This window comes from Brachionichthys hirsutus, chromosome 11, assembly GCF_040956055.1.
Source record: "Brachionichthys hirsutus isolate HB-005 chromosome 11, CSIRO-AGI_Bhir_v1, whole genome shotgun sequence".
Lineage (NCBI taxonomy): Eukaryota > Metazoa > Chordata > Actinopteri > Lophiiformes > Brachionichthyidae > Brachionichthys > Brachionichthys hirsutus.
Window position 1 is genome coordinate 12,653,689 of NC_090907.1, and position 17,745 is coordinate 12,671,433.

General features: G+C 41.8%; 3 protein-coding genes across 3 annotated transcripts; 1 reads left to right on the forward strand and 2 right to left on the reverse strand.

Annotated features, from left to right (window-relative positions):
- Window positions 1-443: 443 nt before the first annotated feature.
- Window positions 444-9,886, reverse strand: poldip2 (polymerase (DNA-directed), delta interacting protein 2). Its single transcript, XM_068745879.1, has 11 exons — window positions 9,702-9,886; window positions 7,985-8,066; window positions 6,735-6,832; window positions 6,526-6,625; window positions 5,430-5,505; window positions 5,232-5,339; window positions 4,408-4,544; window positions 3,908-3,934; window positions 3,679-3,804; window positions 3,090-3,169; window positions 444-2,943 (listed from the first exon to the last, which is right to left on the reverse strand). Exons 1-11 carry the CDS (start codon window positions 9,884-9,886, stop codon window positions 2,829-2,831), a joined length of 1,134 nt encoding a protein of 377 aa, XP_068601980.1. The 3' UTR covers window positions 444-2,828.
- Window positions 9,887-10,639: 753 nt separating this feature from the next.
- On the forward strand, window positions 10,640-13,398 carry tmem199 (transmembrane protein 199). Its single transcript, XM_068745887.1, has 6 exons — window positions 10,640-11,042; window positions 11,297-11,370; window positions 11,474-11,563; window positions 11,814-11,856; window positions 11,945-12,057; window positions 12,940-13,398. The coding sequence occupies exons 1-6, from the start codon at window positions 10,793-10,795 to the stop codon at window positions 13,033-13,035; spliced, it is 666 nt and encodes a 221-aa protein (XP_068601988.1). The 5' UTR covers window positions 10,640-10,792; the 3' UTR covers window positions 13,036-13,398.
- A 2,057-nt stretch (window positions 13,399-15,455) lies between these two features.
- LOC137901782 (homeobox protein SEBOX-like) lies at window positions 15,456-17,444 on the reverse strand. Its single transcript, XM_068745824.1, has 3 exons — window positions 17,366-17,444; window positions 16,626-16,831; window positions 15,456-16,136 (listed from the first exon to the last, which is right to left on the reverse strand). Exons 1-3 carry the CDS (start codon window positions 17,442-17,444, stop codon window positions 15,456-15,458), a joined length of 966 nt encoding a protein of 321 aa, XP_068601925.1.
- Window positions 17,445-17,745: the final 301 nt, after the last annotated feature.

The following is a 17,745-nucleotide window of genomic DNA, read 5'->3' on the forward strand; positions in this document are numbered from 1 at the left end:
TTGGTGTGAGGAAAAAATATTGTTTTCTAGGATAGTTCGCTTTTCTGAGTAGAAGAATATCCAGACAGAAATATATATATATATAATATAATATATATAAAAAATAAAAATATAATATAAATAAATATCGATTATTCTGGCGTTTTAATCAGACGAGGATATTTTATGACGGCAAACCGGAAAGCTGTCAGTCCGTCACGATCACGCGGTAGTTCCGGTAGAGAGACCACGACTGACCCCTGCTGGGCTGTTCGAGCTCGAAAACCAAGGATTGTGTATTTAACAGCAACGAAAGCGTTTCCCGAAGACTTGAAATGACAAGAATCACGTGATTCAGTGAACATCAAGCTTCCTGCTTCTTTTTCATGTTCACACAACACCTGTAACTTACCTGACAGGTGCATCACTGGTCTTACAAAAGAAATACCGAGCACTTCTCAAAATGTATTCATTTGTGTTTTGCCTTTAATGACATCGTTATTTACAGTACGTCAACAATCACATTTGCGGTTGCTTTCCTTGGCAGCCGCACGGTTCACTGCTGAATGAAAGTACGCACACGCAGGCCCCTTTGGCTTCATGTGGAGTTTTCATTTGAATCAGTCAGAATGAGAATGAGAAGAGAATCTGATCCAGAAAATAGAACTGCAACCCATTCAAGTTTAAACAATGACAATGAAGAATGTGTAAATATGTCAAACCTGGATTTCAACAAGAGCAGCGTTAAGGATTATTAAAGTATTCTGATGAAGATAAGAAAGGTGTTTTGGGGGTATTATCAAGTGATATCTGGGTTCAACATATCTATAATGTCTAAATGCTGCTTTTCACAATCTGGCAATGCAGATGACCGAATCCTGGGCACAAAGTTAGGACAGGCCATAGTAACCAACACTGATAAGGATGTATCAATGTACAAGATCATCATAATGCAGCCACATGAAGATAAAGCCATCCTTAAAAACTGCAGACTGAGGCCAAAAATGAGTTCCAGGATGCCGTTGCTGAGCTAAACGGAAATGAACCTGCGATGCGAGAGTCAGACATCCTGCTGAAAACGGCATCGTGGTGTGGAAAGGCTTCTTTATGGCAGCTCCCCTTACTTGATCGGTGTCAAACTGCGTTTCAATGATATCAATCAGCCAAACAAATACCTCTTCATTGTCACCAACCAGAAAAAGAAACAAAAAAAACATTCAGGGTAAAAACATGTTGCTTGTTTTCATAAATTCAAACGTTAAAGAGGAGGGAGGAGTACGGGAGAATACATATTTGGATAATTTCCAGCATTCCAGCTCTGTGCAACATGACAACGGGCTTGAAGTGCACACGACATTTAATTTAAGAGTATTTACATCCAAATCATTTGAATGATAAAGGAATTAAAACACATTTTATAGGTGCCTTCCACGTTTTAAGGGACCAAAAGTAATTGGACAAAGCCACAATCATAAATGAAATTGTCACTCTTTAATGCTTTGCAGTCAACCACAGCCTGAAGTCTTGAATCCATGGACATCACCAGACGCTGATGCTCTGCCACGCCTCTGCTGCAGCTGTCTCCAGTTCCTGCTTCTTCTTTGGCCGTTTATCCTTCAGTTTTGTCCTGACATGCATGCTCGATCGGATTCAGGTCACGTGATTGACTTGGCCATTTCCAGTTTTTTGCCTTTAGAAACTCTTTGGTTGCCTTCGCAGTATGTTTTGGGTCATTGTCCATCTGAATTGTGACGCATTGTCCAATGAGTTTAGAAGCGTTTGGCTTAACGTGAGCAGATAATATTGCCCAAAACACTTCAGAATTCATGCTACTGCTTTTGTCAGAAGTGGAGCCGAACACACGCAAAGGAAGGCGGAGCCTACCCGAGTAGGTTCGGTTTGAGTCGACCTGCCATAGAAGAAAGACTGTACAGATTTTTCACTTCTTGTGCACGTTTTTCGCTTCATTCGCTTAGTTTAGGCCTTTGTCATGGATCCAAAGAAAGGCAGCAGTAAAAGTACTGGAAAACAAAAGAGGAAAGTAGTGAGAACTACTGTTGAACTGAAGAAGTTGAAGATGAAAATGGCGTCCGGGTCTCGGGTCTTGCTGCAGTACGGGATGGAGAAATAAATGATTTAGACTTCAAATAAAAAAAGATGGAACAACTGCAGAGGAAGATTCATTTGACCGAGAGAAAGAGAAGAGGAAAAACCCAGGGGGAGAGTTACCCAGTCATTTTATGGAGGGGGGGGGGACTCCCTTTCAAAGGAACAACCCTTCCCTCCTGAAAGCGCAGCCTGAAAGGCTTGCAAACGATACAGAATAGTTACATTTACTTAAATGATGCTTTTGTTTTTTTGTACCGTTTACACTTTTCTGTGTTATCTGTGGTTGAGATACACGTAGTTACATATTAATGTAACTGTAACCATTGATCTGGTGCTTGGGGACGGATTAATCGAGTTCTCGTCATTTCTTATGGTAAATATATCTTCAGTATTTGAACAGTATTTAGACTCGTGTTCGACAACAGAGGTTCCACTTGATTATAAAAAGCCCTCGCTTCCTCTCCCCACCTCCATGTTCCCTCTCTCTGTAAAACACAACACGGTGTGAAGACTCACAGGACCGCCAATCAGTTTCCTCACCGATGTGATTTAATCCGAGGGCATATTCCTAACATGAGCCTTCTTTCATTCAAACAATACTGTGCTTCCAATAACCTGATACACACAAGTCTTTTTAGAGGCGGCGGCAAAGTAACAGGAGGAAGACAATTCTGGACAGCAAGAAGGGGCCGGGATTGACTGTGTCCAGGGCCTCAGGGAAGGGAGGCAGCTGCTCGCAGTTAGAACGTGTAGCCAGCAGGGGGCGCTTTGTCATCTTTGTTGCTCTCCAGGGAAAATGGGGGAATGCGAACATCAAAGTGGGAGCCGTCGGTCCTTTCAATCCGAAATGTTCCCCTTAAAATAAATTAAAGAATTGATTTAATGACATGGCACAGCAGACTGATTACGGGTGAATCGTTTTGCTTGGCCCTCAGAAGATGTAAGCAGTAGACTAGGCCGCAGAGATGTGTCGGTTTCCACAGCAACCAGAAGAAACTCACCACATATGTCCACTAGGAGCTTGTAGAGACACGTGGCTGCTGTACTGAAAGGCCGGCTGCTCCTTAGACAACACCGGCTCCTGGGACAGGACACACACGCGTCCAAAACCAGACACTGCGTCACTTTTCTTCAGGTGATCTTAACTTTCGGAATTGTTACAAATTACGTCGTCACAGTGCTATGGAGCCATTTGATTTCTTTCAGTAGCTTTTTTTGTATTTCAAAACAAATCCTAATCTTTAGTTATTTAGGAGAATTCTGCAAAGCTCCAGAAATATGCACACTTCTTTTTGCATAGCACAAGGGAGAAACTGGCAATGCTACGTTAGCTCCTGCTAACCGCACTACCCATTAGGCTACATAATATAACTGTAGGCATGTAACTGGGCACTTATATGGTGCTTAGGAACACATTAATCAAGTTTCCATTATTTCTTATGGGAAATATACTTTCTGTTTTCAAACAGTATTATGGAACAAATTACGTTCGACACCCGAGCTTCCACTGTAATTGATTTTTCTTTTATACTATCAGCAACAACAGTCAACTATCATAAGGAGTAAAGAAGACATAGTAATCCTACTAACCCTGCCTACGACGCCTCGTCCTCGAACTGTCTCCAGGGTTCCTGACAGACTAAAGATCCTCCAGTGTCTCTCTCTCAGCTGAACCACCTCGTTGCCCATGTTCTCCAGACGGATGCAGTACCGCCACTGTAGAAGACGGAGACACAAACAGTATCTGTATCAGTATCAGTATCAATAAGAACCCAGTGAGACTGAACCCTTCTGAACAAAAACAGAACCTGATACTCACCCAGTAAACATGTGAGTTTTGGGCCTCCTGAAAATAAGGGGAGGAAAAAAAAAGATTATAACTTCAGCAGCAAGAAAAATAGTCCAGCTTGCCAACTAGGATGTCCAACTTTGGACGGACAGACCACATGAGGGACGGGAGATTCGGCCACTTTGGCGCCACTATGCACATGAAAACTGAACTCCAGCAGCGCCATCTTGGCTTGGAGATAAAGCCGACTGTTGTTTTGGACTCTGGGTGGCCACATCACGAGGCACGGAGGCGTGAACCGTAAAACAATTAGAGCTTTTTTTCCCCCCTCGTTTCTTTGTTTCGATGCCGTTTTGATCACGCCTCGTCTCCTGCCCCGTTTATAAATTGTGTTTCTTTGACTTTGTTCGTAGCAGATTCACAAGGACACTAATTCAATGTCGATGGCATTCAGGCTGGTGTGAATCTGGAGCCGCAGCTTCTACTTCTGCAGCATCATTGTGGTGGAAGAGCCCGTGCAGGTCCTTTACCCTCATGCCCATGTAGAAGGGGATGACGGTGACTCGGATGTTCTCAGTGGTCTCTCTGTGCACGTCTGAAAGCTCCAGCCAGGGGTGGTTCTTCTCCTGCCACGCCTTCAGAGTGTCTCTGGTTGTGAATGGAGGAGCTGCAGGAGGGCAAACCACAAGATGCAGTTAAAATGGTCTGTTCTTGTACTTCAACGAGACACTGGTCACTACCTACAACTTGTTTCACATCAGAGAAATTCATTCTTTTGTGAATTCGGTGAGTGGTTTAAGGAGGACAACTAAATCTAAAAACATTTAATTACACATCAAAACCTGCCACTGCTACAGGACACAACCCGATGTAAACTGTTACCGTATTTTTCGGACCATAAGGCGCACTTAAAATCCTTGAATTTTCTAAAATAAAAATCGACCTTGCGCCTTATAGCCGGTGCGCGTTGTGTATTCATTCTGGTTGTGGCCACTGACCTCAAACCGATTTGATGTGGTACACCGCGCTCAAAATCAACGTTAAACTGCGAGCTGCGTGGGAACGTCGGATTACAGACGGCGAACACACGTTCACCAAGACAGGGAGGCGACGCCGGGCGAGTTTCATCTTGAGAATAAGTTGAATGAAGTTCCGACTTATCCGCCTGTTTAATGCGCCTTAGAACCCGCTGCGCGTAATGTCTAAAAATAGAACCGCCCGATGAAGTTACGCCTAAAAATAAGGTGCGTTTTATAGTCCAAAAAATACGGCATATAAAAAGTCAGTGTAGGTTCAGTGTAAGAATGCTTTCTGATGAAGTGGGTTTGTATGTAAAGCGATGGTGAGTGCTTACATTTGGTAGAGTTGTACATGAGGAAACGCTCAAACAGCTCATGCTGGATGGGGGCCTGCTCTGTTGAGTTATAGGGCAGGATGTCTTCATGGCTCACGTAGTCCAGACCTAAAGGGAAGAAACCGAGCCCAACATTAACGCCCCATTCAAAGCTGGATCTGTGGTCAGACTAGTGGCATCAAGTCTGTAGCTTCATACCTGGGATGGCGTACAACGCTCTGCTATCATCATGGTTAGCTAAAAACGTCACTGCCTCTGTCTGCGACCTCTGAGACTGTCAAGCACAACACCAACAATCATGAGTGGGTAGATTTCCTCAGACAATACTGCAAAACAAGTCCACATTAACATTTATGAACGTCATAAAATTAAATGAAAGTTGTCGTAAGACCGGTAACGGGGATCTGGCCGATCGAGAACCAATAACCAATGTTTCGATTGAGGACCCTCTTGAAAACGAGATGGTTTTATCCTTTCAAATAAATAAATAACAACGGAAGACTTGACCGTGGATTTCTTCCCCAACAACCTGGAGGAAGTTGTATTTTGAGCTTTTCAGAGTATTATTAATCTCAGAACACACAAATGTATGAGAGCATCACGGTGTACAAGTACTTCACTACTGTTTTCATTGTCCATATTGGTCGTCATCATTTTATTTATAATAGCGCAAATAATTTAAAACAGAACTCAGACCCAGTTGAGAAGAAGCTAAGATTTTTGTAGGTTTTTTTTATATAACCAGTAATAAACAAATGTTGATGGTATGGTGAGTACGTGACACGTTACTAAAAACAGACGTGAACTCGTGAAAATTAATAAAAATCTTTGGAGAGCTTCTTTGCTAAGAGGGAAAAGTCCAACTGAGTAGGAAGGAGAGGAGTCGACGACCTCCAAGAAAATAAAAGTCTTTTAACAGACAAACCAGGAGTCAGACTTAAAACTCGGTTTATCCACAGCTGCCTGGCTTCGTTAACGAGGAAATGAAGGGTTCAAAACTGCTTCGGCACATTGAGACCAGGAACCCTGGATTAAAAAACAAGAATGTGGAATTTATTGAGACCACGGCTTATGGTGAGCAGATATTGGTGTAATACTTGTTTAATAGTTATTGCAAGTGCATAATATAAAGTTTATTGGTAAGATCATATTCCTCTTTTTTTTTTATTACCCTCCCCCCCCATGAAACCGGTCCGTGGCATGAAAAAGGTTGGGGACCGCTGATTTAAGCATACAAAATCAAGAAATCAGTGGCGGGTTCAGTACATTCTAAATTCACTGTAAATTGACCTACAATGTGAGGGCAGTCCCTCGTGTCGATCAGAACCTGGTAATAGGTGTGGGTCTTTCCTTTGACCTCCTTGGAGCCATGGGCTCCTGGGGCTTCAGGTTTGCTGCAGAAACAGGAGGGACAAAATGATCTCCAGTATACAAGCCGATCCGACAAAGTCAATCAAAAAGGCTCCGTTTGGTGCAGTCCTGCTTCCAGAAATGAAAGTTCACCTGTCAGACACAGGTGGGGTGATGTCTCTGTCGTAGAGTCTGGCATGCCAGGGGAACAAGACAATGCCTCTGTATCCAAACACACTGTGGAGAAACAGCTGAGGGGAACACAACAGGGACAAATTGAGTTGAGGCTTAAGTGTTAACAAATAAGCGCAAACACAGGAGAGCACTTCTGTGTTCAGTACGTGTGTACTCAAAGTCTGAAAGTAAGCTAAATAATTAACTAACAAGCATTTGAAGCTGAAACAAGCCATTTGTAAACACACCGTTTAAGGTAGGACTGGTGCCTTTATTAAGCCTCACTATTCTAGACAAATACAGTCGTCCCTCGATATAATGCGGTTCATCTTCCGCAGTTCCGAAGTTTTTTATTGCAATTTCAGATTTTTTTGTACTTGAACGCGTCTTGAAACGGCGCGGTCGGAGGAACTGTGAAATACGAGCGAGTTGCTATTAATAACTTCTTATGTGTTCAACCTCGTAGGTTGATCATTAAAATTAAATTAGTTATTTCTAAAAGCTATCTTATTTATTTCTTAAGCGTTTGTTTTATAGTGCTCTTATTCTCTGTGTAAAAAGAGGCTTTTATTTTGTAGGACCATAAACGTCACGTCCCTTTTGGGTTTTGTTTCTTCCTGTTTATACATGTAGCCGCTGCCGTTCCGCTGTGCTAAGCTATCCAATAAAGCAGCATGAGAGGCTAAAGACAGCACGAGTAGAATATTTGTTCTTCTGCACTCCGAGCGACTCTTTCCTCGACCTGCACGCCTTAACATTATTAACAGGAAAACGTTTACTGTACGTACTATATATTTATATTCCTCAAACAAATGTTTAGTTCTGAAAAGGTTTTAATCTTTGGTTTCATTCTATAATACTGAAACAATCTATTTAGATTAATGCCTGACTGTTAAACGTGTATAAAGTGTGTGGTGAGGGGTTTTACAGCCTTAAAACATGTATGTACATGTATAATAATTTAAAAAAAATAAAGATGACTACATTGCGGATTTCACTTATTGCGGGTTGTTTTTGGAACGTAACCCCCACGGAAAATGAGGGACTACTGTATTACAAAGGCGTAATGAAGCTCGATACTGTTCCGCCTCTGAGCCGGTATCAGCATCAAATCCACATTTGAATAAACGCAGTATAAATCAAACAAACAGGTTTTATTACAGTGCCTTTGTACAATCTCTTTGTGAAAGGTACGTGTGACCTTAAATATGCGTGTGGACAATTCTTACCTGCCCCGTTTCATATTTGCCATGTTGCTTCACAGCCTCGAACACTCCCACCGTCTCTAAAATCTTCCCTTCGGGCCTGTTCCTGGCAGATACAGAATCACCATTACACACTGGACTTTCTGTGTGTAAAACTACTTGGAGCAATCAAAAGACAAGCATGTGATCACAAAATCCAATTCAATTCAATAGAAAAAATACTGAGACCCGAGGCTGACACATCATCATAATATGGTCTGTGTAGGTTCAGAGAGGACCGAAATGCTCCCCGGGAGTCATGAGCATCCATAAAGTGAAGGGTAGTTGTCCCCCCACCCCCTCGGGCAAGCCGTTCATTGAGCTGCACCCAGGTGTGGCTGGAGCTTGTGGAGTTTGGGGACAACTTTGGGGACAACTTGGCAGAAAGTGAGAGCTTTCATCATCTAAGGAGAGAAGGAATCACTGCAAGTCATTTGAAACTCCTGTCCAAGATGTTAATGCGCATGGACTACATACGTATGTGGACGTGCTGTTGAATTAATATAGTTATAATTTAAATTATCCAGAAACATTTTCAAACAGAAATGTTGCTTAAATGCCAATTCAACACTGGCCACCATGTTATCATCATTGGAACCCACACCCTCCTGTACATGAACTTTAACTTTCTTACAGAGGCTCTAGGAGTCCAGTTCACTGTGAGAGTTCAGTTTAAGACAGGAACAGGAACTTCCCTGATCTTTCATAATAAAATGACTTTTTTCTGGTCGATCAGATGCAATGTTTAAAATCTAAGAAAACTGTCCGTATTTTAGAGCAACTTTCTGGTCTGAATTGATACTTTTGCAGAATTGTAACCACAATGAAACTGTTAAAATGTACAGAATCAATGTAGTCCCCATGTTACTCACAACGGCACCGATGAGCTCCAATCACATTCCAGAGCCGAGAGAAAAAACTAATCTTGGTTTGGTAATGCTGAGTCACAACTTGTTGAGTAAACATGACACAGCAATAATGATAATTGACTTAGTACCAAATGTAGAGCTGAAATTTGGCATGGACTTGTTACAAATGGAGTTTCATCTTCACAAACAAAATATTTTATGTAAACCCTATCAGATTGACGTGAATATTTAAGCACAAAATGTATTTTGGATGTAATTTTGCTGATTACAACAAACTGGCAGGTTAATCATCATTTTAACAGAGCATGAGATAACGGAGGATTACTAATAATCTATTTTAAATGTCACCAGGGAGGAAAGAAATTATATTTACCATGAAATGTGGTTAGCTTGTTTAACATTTTAATAATGTTCTGCAGAATCCACTGATCAAAAAAGTAGCTCTTTCAATTAACAGTGCGCATACAGTTATTATTAGCATAACAGAAGCTAATAATACATGCTAATACTACATGCTAATAATGCTAATGTCCAGAACGTGCATTCGTAGGACCAGCAGTCTGAACAACTCTTAAGTTGGTTTGTAATTACGACTCAACTTTTTCCAGAACGCCTATTCGCTAACGTACAACAGAAAATAGAGGTACTTTTTCTCGATAACTAAATATCAGGTCATTAATGCACACCGTGTTCACAATGCAGCCTTTCTGCACGGATCCGTCCGCTCAGCAACTCCCACGCCGGCGTATTGACGGCGCCATCTTGACAGCTAAGGACTTTAGCTAGCTAGCTAGCTAGCATTGGTAGTGTCGGACACTGGCGAAGTTTCTTACCGCGACGACATGAACCTTCTCTGCTGAACACCGCCAGGCACCCCGCAGACTCGGCATTGTGACTGCGGTCTGCTGACCTCAAACAAACTGCTGCTGTCAGCGACGCGCAGTAATCTGTGCGTGTGTTTATTGCTGTACTTAGTGACACTGCTCAACAACCCTCGGCGCAGCGCGCAGGCCGCCATCTTTTCTGTCCTGTTAGTTCAGTCGACGATCGATGGTGCTTTCAGGAACACACGCAGGGTGGTTAATATTAAAACCAAATACTTTAAAATGTGTACACTTTATTTTGTGTCTCTTAGATCATAAATGGGGAGTCTGTGTCACAATATCCGTAATTTTTACAAGTAAAGTTGTACTAGAAAGCAGAATGGTTGATTAGAGTATTCAGATACAGTCCTCACAGAAAAGATTTTGTGATATTTTTATTTAATTGTTTATCTTTATCTATGGGAAGACCCATAGAGATTATAACTCTCTTTTACAAGAGAGACCTGGCTAAGGTAGCAGCTTTACAAAATCAAAATCAATTCAAATTTAAATATATATATATATAGTACTGTACAGTACATTAAGTGTTGTGTTGTAGTGTTAGTTACACCAACACAGACAAAAGAAGAAGAGATTATACTCACTATTATATATTTTTTTCCGAAGTTGAACTGACTTTATTGTAAACCTGTTTACAGGCATAAATCTAATGACTGTAAATTTGTGATGGCCCCTGAACTCACCATTGTCGCTTACGTTCGAAAACAGGCTTTTGCGGGTTTAATTTTTTTTTTAATAATTAAAATATGGACGGTCCACTAACCATAAAAAAAGAGTTATTAAATCGTATTTTCGAAAACTACACAGTTTAACACGATACGTATACCGGTATATTTTCCCACACAGTTGGTCACGTGACCCCCAACGTCATCGTGTCACAAGGAAAACAACATGGCGTCTAGTCGAGCATATCTATCTGTTCTTTAGCTGTAAAATACGTGCACCTACTGGTGTTGTCGTACTTCAAACATATATAATCGGGGTTCTGTCTTTTTAATGGGAGCGTGTAGCTTCGTGGGTTCTCTGGGAACCATTTTGAAATGAGCAGATCCAGCCAGTTGCGCCGCTTGACGGGAGATCTCCCATTCCTAGACAGTTGGATGAAAACAATGGCCACGGCATTCATCGTCAGGGATTCGTTCAGAAATAAAGTGAGGGAGTTATTAGAGACTTCTCCGACTCTTGCGGAAGGCTTGAGAGAAGAACTGGAAGGAATTGTTGAAACCCCAGGATTAGAAGTTGTGTCCTTCAGTACAGTCAGAAAACTGAAGCGGTGTCTTCAGGACAAAGGTGAGGAGGTCATGTGTGTGAAAATATAGTTGTTACTGTCAACTGATCAATAGAAAACATGTCATATGCAGACAATGAAATCCAACATAGTATCTGATATACTTCATTCATCAAAATCCCACGATGTAGTATTATGTAATGGTGTCAGTATTTATCACATACTCCATTGTCTATCTATAGTAAATTCATTCTTATCGTATAATAAGTATAATAATTCATTGTAAGATCATCCTGTCCTGCTTGTGTGAATGCAGGACATCCTTTCTACCTGCATGAGATGTTGGAAGACAGTTCACTGCATCTGCCCGAAGCGGCGAAGCCTCCTAGAGTAAGAGATATATACGTGAATATAAACATCATCGTCGTCGTCGTTCCGTTTCAGATGAATAAGCACAATTCAACTGATTTTAAAATCTTCTCTTTGATTTCAGAACCCAGAGTTGGTGGCGCGCCTTGAGAAGATTAAAGCTAAACTAGCCAACGAGGAATACAACAGAATCACTCGTAACGTGAACGTTCAGGTAACTTTAGCGTAACATTATGGCACATCATGAACAAGATATGATTTCATGCTTTATGCAGTGATATAGATGATATATGGAGACTTCATCACCAGTTCACCATATAATTAAATTGTGTCACCTTTAATCCTGGTGTGAAAATGACTAAGGCCTGCAAAGCATTTTACCAGAAATGGAGTAAAATAGTTTTATTTATGACCATTTACATTTTATAGTGGAATGAAATATAAGGAATGCTCTTTGTTTACAGGAAATCAGCCGTAATGGAACACTTTTAGACATTGGACTGGAAGGTTGGTTGAATTGTTTAAAATATAAAACATAATACTCGTTTTAATTTACGGTATGTTAAATGCTTCTCGTACGCCTTTCTCTGTCCAGTGCGATCAGTGAAAGCGGTGGTGGTGACCATTTTTAACTTCCTGATCACAGTGGTTGCTGCGTTCGCCTGCTCATATATGGGAAGTCAGTACCTGTTCGCTGACACGGCAGCGGTAAGAAACACGCAGCGCCACTCGGGTAGATTTAGCATCATACAATGCAGATCGGTGGAGGGGCTACTTCGAAGACCTCCTCAATCCCACCAACATGCCTCCCCGGGAGGAAGCAGGGCCCGGGGACTCTGGTGTGGGCTCCTCCATCTCTGGGGCTCCCGAGGGAGTCAAAAAGCTCCTCGGTGGCAAGGTCCCGGGGGTGGATGGGATCCGCCCGGAGTTCCTTAAGGCTCTGGATGTTGTAGGGCTGTTGTGGTTGAGAGCTGAGCCGAAAGGCGAAGCTCTGGATTTACCGGTCGATCTCCGTTCCTGCCCTCACCCGTGGTCACAAGCTTTGAGTAGTGACCCAAAGAACAAGGTCGCGGGTCCAAGCGGCTGAAATGACCTTGACCTTCCTCCGTGGGCTGGCTGGGCTCTCCCTTAGAGATCAGGTGAGAAGCTCAGTCATCCGGGAGGAGCTCGGAGTAGAGCCGCTGCTCCTCCGCGTTGAGAGGAGCCAGATGAGGAGGCTCGGGCATCTATTCAGGATGCCTCCTGAACGCCTCCCTGGTGAGGCGTTCAGGGCACGTCCCACCGGGAGGAGACCACGGGGAAGACCCAGGACACGCTGGAGAGACTATGTCTCTCGGCTGGCCTGGGAACGCCTCGGGATCCCCCTCGGAAGAGCTAGAGGAAGTGGCCCGGGGAGAGGGAAGTCTGGGCTTCCCTGCTTGGGCTGCTGCCCCCGCGACCCGGCCCCGGATAAGCGGATGAAAATGTATGGATGGATGGATAAGCAATGTAGATCTGTAGAGCTGACTAAATCTATGACGATGGATTATTTTTGATTACATTAAACTGAAATGTTGTACTGATGCTTTGTTCCTGTCCCTTATCTTCTAGCGCGTAATATCAGCTGTGATCGCTGCATCTGTCGTCGGGCTGGCTGAGCTGTACGTGCTGGTGCGAACCATGGAGGGAGAACTCGGTGAACCGTAACACGCACCTGAACGACAAGCTGGCTGATTCAGCGGGACCCTTTACTTTACCATTAAAACGTTTCAAGCTTTTTATGTGACTGAGACATTTATTTATATCTTGATTCTGGTTTCCATGACTGAAAATGTTCAACTGAGTGACTCAGTGGTCGCATTAAATATTAACATGATCACCAGAAAGAATCCTTTGTTAAATATTTAACTAACACTGAACATATTAGCTGAATATTTTTCATTGCACTTGCTGCTTCATATCTCACATTCATCCAAAACCGACATTATCTGGTACTGTCCCCAAAAAAGAAATGATGAATTGCACTGATGTAATTAGAATTGTGTGCTCAATAAAATAATCAATCAACAATCATTCAGTTTGTGTTTCTGCCTTCCTCTGAAGCTGCTACTGAGAGAACTCGGGCTCTTCAGGGCACCGATGCTGAAATGTTCCTGACTTTAGAAGTCGCTGGTGTTCATTTTTTGGTCCCCATGGTTTCGATTCCTCACAGTAACCCAACATTAGTGATTCAGTTATTGATCTGTTCTTGAGTTATATTCTCAATGGAGTAATTTATTCATCTGTGGTGTAATTTATCTTTATTTTATTGGTATTGTTAAATGTTGATGATTTATGTACGAAGGACTTTCAACGGAAACAAGACCACAAGGGCTTTTTAGAAATGCTCCGCTGAGACAGGATGTTTGACTGTACTTGTACTATAATACATAGTACTGTTTGACTGTACTTGTACAGTAATATATACTATTGTTTGACTGTACTTGTACTGCTCGACCATTCTATCTAATAAATATATTCATCATCATCTCATCCATCACCTTCTAGATCTGGTAACAGTTGTCTGATTTGTGCGTGCTGTATTTAGCTTCAAAACGAAATATACAGTCCAAAAAAAACAAAAAACAATTGTATTGTGCTCAGCAGCTGTAACGGAAGACTAAGCATCCTGAGAACAATAACACTCATCTATTTTATTTCAAAACATTGCCAATATGACACAGAGGATATATTGTCTCTGATCCCTTGTCAAATTAATTCACAATTGGGTTTTTTTACTATTGTGTCCTCTTCATATTAATTCCTGTCATATCAGTGGAAAGATTAAAATATGTAACTACATCTGGAATACAAAAAAAGTATCTTCCTAAAATCTGAGATTTGACACCCGGATTAAAGGTTTATTGAAAGATTATTCCGTATTAAAGATGATTATGATATTCAGAAATCTTTGCCCAGATCTGGCCCAACTGTGTGCGCTGCTGTCGGTCATACTTCCCTCTGTATTATACCTCTCATGTAATATTTCTTAAATCCAGGCAGAATTACAGTGGCTGTAAGCTGATAGACCCTGAGCTCTGGCTTTAATTTACTTCTTATCCCCCCCCCACCCCCCTTCTATGTCCATCTAACCTCCTGATACATAAAGTAGAGATATATAAAAAATATATATATATATTTTGACTTTGAAAATAATTATTCCTGTTGTGGTATCTTACAATAAGTAGTCATTTTAATCAGGATGTTTTGAAAAATAATACTCTGCGGGTCACAGTTTTGAGTGCGTCTCAGTTCGGCTTAGAGCAGGACAAACAGGAGCTGCTATGTGAGAAAACTCCCTGTTGATACATCAGAGGGTTCAAGGTACTGGATTTCTGTATTCATTTACCCCTTTATGAATATTTATGTCATTTATTGATCTGGAAACCATCAAAGTGAGTCTAGAAACCGTCCACATGCCATTGTCTACAGTTTGGCACATTTTTAATGACAAGAACTGACATGTAGTCTCAATTTTGGCATCCGAATCTCAGATGGGACAAAATCAAACTACAGTGCATTTATTAGGACATGAAATTTAGTTTGTGTTTATTGTTTGAATTTTAATTGTTCTGTCATTTTACAGTAAAATAATGTGAAACTATAAAAATTGCCTCTTGGACTGTAACGACATAAATGTGAGACACGGGGGGGGGGGGGGGTGACTAAATACAGTGCTTCACCTACAGAAAATATCAAAGTCAAGTACATGTAGGGAGCGGACAAAATGATGCTTCAAGTACATTGTGCTGTGTAGACTGGCTGCTGCTCAGCTTATTCATTTATGGGTCATTGCATCAAAATTGTACAAACACCGCCTCCTTGGTGGGCGCAGTAAGGCTGCGTGCATAAATACAAATGTATTAGTGCAAGTCTTAAATGGATATAAGGATTGGGAAGTTGATCAAATCATTCCCTCATATATTTAAAATGTTACTGGCATAAAAAACAAATAGAAAACAACCAAGGTGAAAACAATTGAATGGAATACGTTGCTCGGACGTAAAGAACGATCGCCTCTGGTAACGCACAGACCATCACACAGGTAAATACTGACACAAATATAAACGGCATATTTCACATTCCGATCAGAATTCCAGAAAGTTGGTGACAAGCGCAGCGTTGTAGATCAGGTCTGAGATGTAGCCCATGGAGGTCTGTGGTCCCATTTGTGGATGATGATGGTGGTGGTGCCCTTGGCCCTGAGTTAAGTCCCAATACACGGATTGAGGATGAGACGAGATGACCTGATCTACAGAGCCGTGACCTCCGTACGCTGTGCTACCTCCGTACACGGCCTGATGAGCCCCAGAGGGAACCAGAGTCTGGGATTTGAAGTTTGAAAATGCCTGGGAGGAGCGGCTGGAGGTCAACTGATGTGACTGCCTAGTGATTGGCTGAGGGAAAGAGCAAGGAAGAAAACCAGGGAGAGTCGGCCCCAGGTGCTGCCGGTGCTGCTGCTGCTGCTCATCCTCCCAGAGACGAGGCTCTGAGGGTTTTGAGGAAGGCTGTTGGTGGAGGGATGAGGAAGATGCCGGCGAGGACATGGGGTTGTTGTATATTTGGATCCAGTCAGAATACATCTGTGGAACATCCTCACAGCAGAGGTTCTGCTCAGGCCTGAATATGTCTGCCAGCGTGGAGGAGGTGAGGAAAGCAGACGTAACAGGCACAGGAGGGGCGTCGACGCCCCCCCTACATCCCGGGGCAGGCTTGGTGAAGTGTCTCCCAGTCTTGATACTTCTGGCTCTTCTGTTTTGGAACCACACCTTCGGGAAATCGAAATGAATGTTTTAAAAGCAATCGTGGCAGAATTGCTGCGTTTATTAATAGTAGTAGCTAGTAGTAATACTAACTCACACAGGACAAATAGGTTAGATTTTAAAATGTATTTTACATAGTATAAATCATCAAAATATCGGTGATCTGGAGAATTATAATATGTTTACACAAACCTTTACCTTATTACAGTCTTCATTGAAATGAGTCCATCCACTACTATCCATCTAATCATTTGTCATCAGTGGTGTTTTAAGGACCCACCTGACCCACCTGACCTACCTTTTTAGTGAAAAAAAAGGTGCAGGAAAAAGTTGAGGGGAAATTATCTGTGGGTTCATCACTTTCAGCTAACATTCAAGTGGTCATTAAAACCGTTTAAAGAATTAAAAAATAGAACCATAAGGAGTTGATCAGCCTTGATAACATTTATAAATCTAAGTTTTTATGGTGTTTATGGTCACCCAGGCAACGCTCACCTGTATTTTGCTCTCGGGCAGGCGTGTGTGCGCAGCCAGCCTCTCCCTCAGGGTGATGTCAGGGTAAGGTGTCACAGCGAAGGCCTGCTCCAGCTCAGACAGCTGGGCTCGACTGAAGATGGTTCTCTTCCTCTTCCTCTGGCCCTCCATCATGGTTTCTCTGTCCGGCTCCGGAGAGGACATCACGCTCTCTGCCAGACAATCTCCTGACAACAGCACACAGAAACAACCGGTAGAAAAAACAAAAATAAATCATATGGATTAAATAAAGCTACATGAGAGAAGCGATGGAGTGTTGTTTGGACTGGACAAAATAAAATAGATTAAGATTAAAATCCTTAACTTAGAAATTACACTGCATTCTGCTCCGTTAGATATAAGGATGACGGCAAATATATGCTGTAAAAAATTAATTATTTCTTTGTTTTTACAAACAACCTACATATAAGATCATGTCAGCTTTATTTTATATAGGCCAGTTTAGTGTAATTAATTTTTTTAAAGTAGCATTGTAATGTTTGTTGGCTATATATATTTGCTCATTTGTACGTCTCGATTTTTAATTTATTTAGGTGATCATACTGAAGGTGTAATTTCCAATTTGTCTTTTTTTTCTCTAAAAAAAAAACTATTTTCCTGAAAATGTAATTAATTCCTCTTTTAATTTGCATTTAATTTCTTCTGAAGGGTTAAAGAAAGCAGCATTTTGTTAGTTACGACCTAAATGACAATGAGCTCACCTTTACAGTGTTCTCCAGATAACGCCTTAAAGTCCACCATGCTTTTCTGCTGGATGTCAGAGTCCATGAAGAGCGACATGATGTGCCGGTCGGCCTCCTCCGATGCCGACGGTTCAGAAGCACTGACCGCCTCTTATAGCCAGATCAGCTAGAACTCCCCACACCCACCACCCACAAAGTCCTTGTGTCATTCACAGTGTAGAATCCAGATCTATTCATTTTGGTGAATGTGGTTTCTATAAACCTGCATAAATTGCATATAATAGCCTGCATTTGTGACATTTCTAACAAAAACCAGAGACGAATGCTGAATTTGTAACTACTGTACGGGGTACCCTGTTAAAAGAAATCCATTCATGTGCTCGAACTGGTGTTTGCTA

Excerpts from the sequence above, each read along its gene's own strand:
- poldip2 (XM_068745879.1), bottom strand. The coding sequence starts at position 9,886 with ATGGCGGCCTGCGCGCTGCGCCGAGGGTTGTTGAGCAGTGTCACTAAG. Across the intron at positions 4,545-5,231 it reads CATGTACAACTCTACCAAAT|CTCCTCCATTCACAACCAGA; the intron begins GTAAGCACTCAC and ends GCCCTCCTGCAG. Across the intron at positions 3,170-3,678 it reads GACGAGGCGTCGTAGGCAGG|GAGCCGGTGTTGTCTAAGGA; the intron begins GTTAGTAGGATT and ends GTCCTGTCCCAG.
- tmem199 (XM_068745887.1), top strand. The coding sequence starts at position 10,793 with ATGAGCAGATCCAGCCAGTTGCGCCGCTTGACGGGAGATCTCCCATTC. Across the intron at positions 11,371-11,473 it reads AAGCGGCGAAGCCTCCTAGA|AACCCAGAGTTGGTGGCGCG; the intron begins GTAAGAGATATA and ends CTTTGATTTCAG. Across the intron at positions 11,857-11,944 it reads TTTAGACATTGGACTGGAAG|TGCGATCAGTGAAAGCGGTG; the intron begins GTTGGTTGAATT and ends TTCTCTGTCCAG.
- LOC137901782 (XM_068745824.1), bottom strand. The coding sequence starts at position 17,444 with ATGTCGCTCTTCATGGACTCTGACATCCAGCAGAAAAGCATGGTGGAC. Across the intron at positions 16,832-17,365 it reads ATCTGGAGAACACTGTAAAG|GAGATTGTCTGGCAGAGAGC; the intron begins GTGAGCTCATTG and ends TGCTGTTGTCAG. Across the intron at positions 16,137-16,625 it reads TGCCCGAGAGCAAAATACAG|GTGTGGTTCCAAAACAGAAG; the intron begins GTGAGCGTTGCC and ends GATTTCCCGAAG.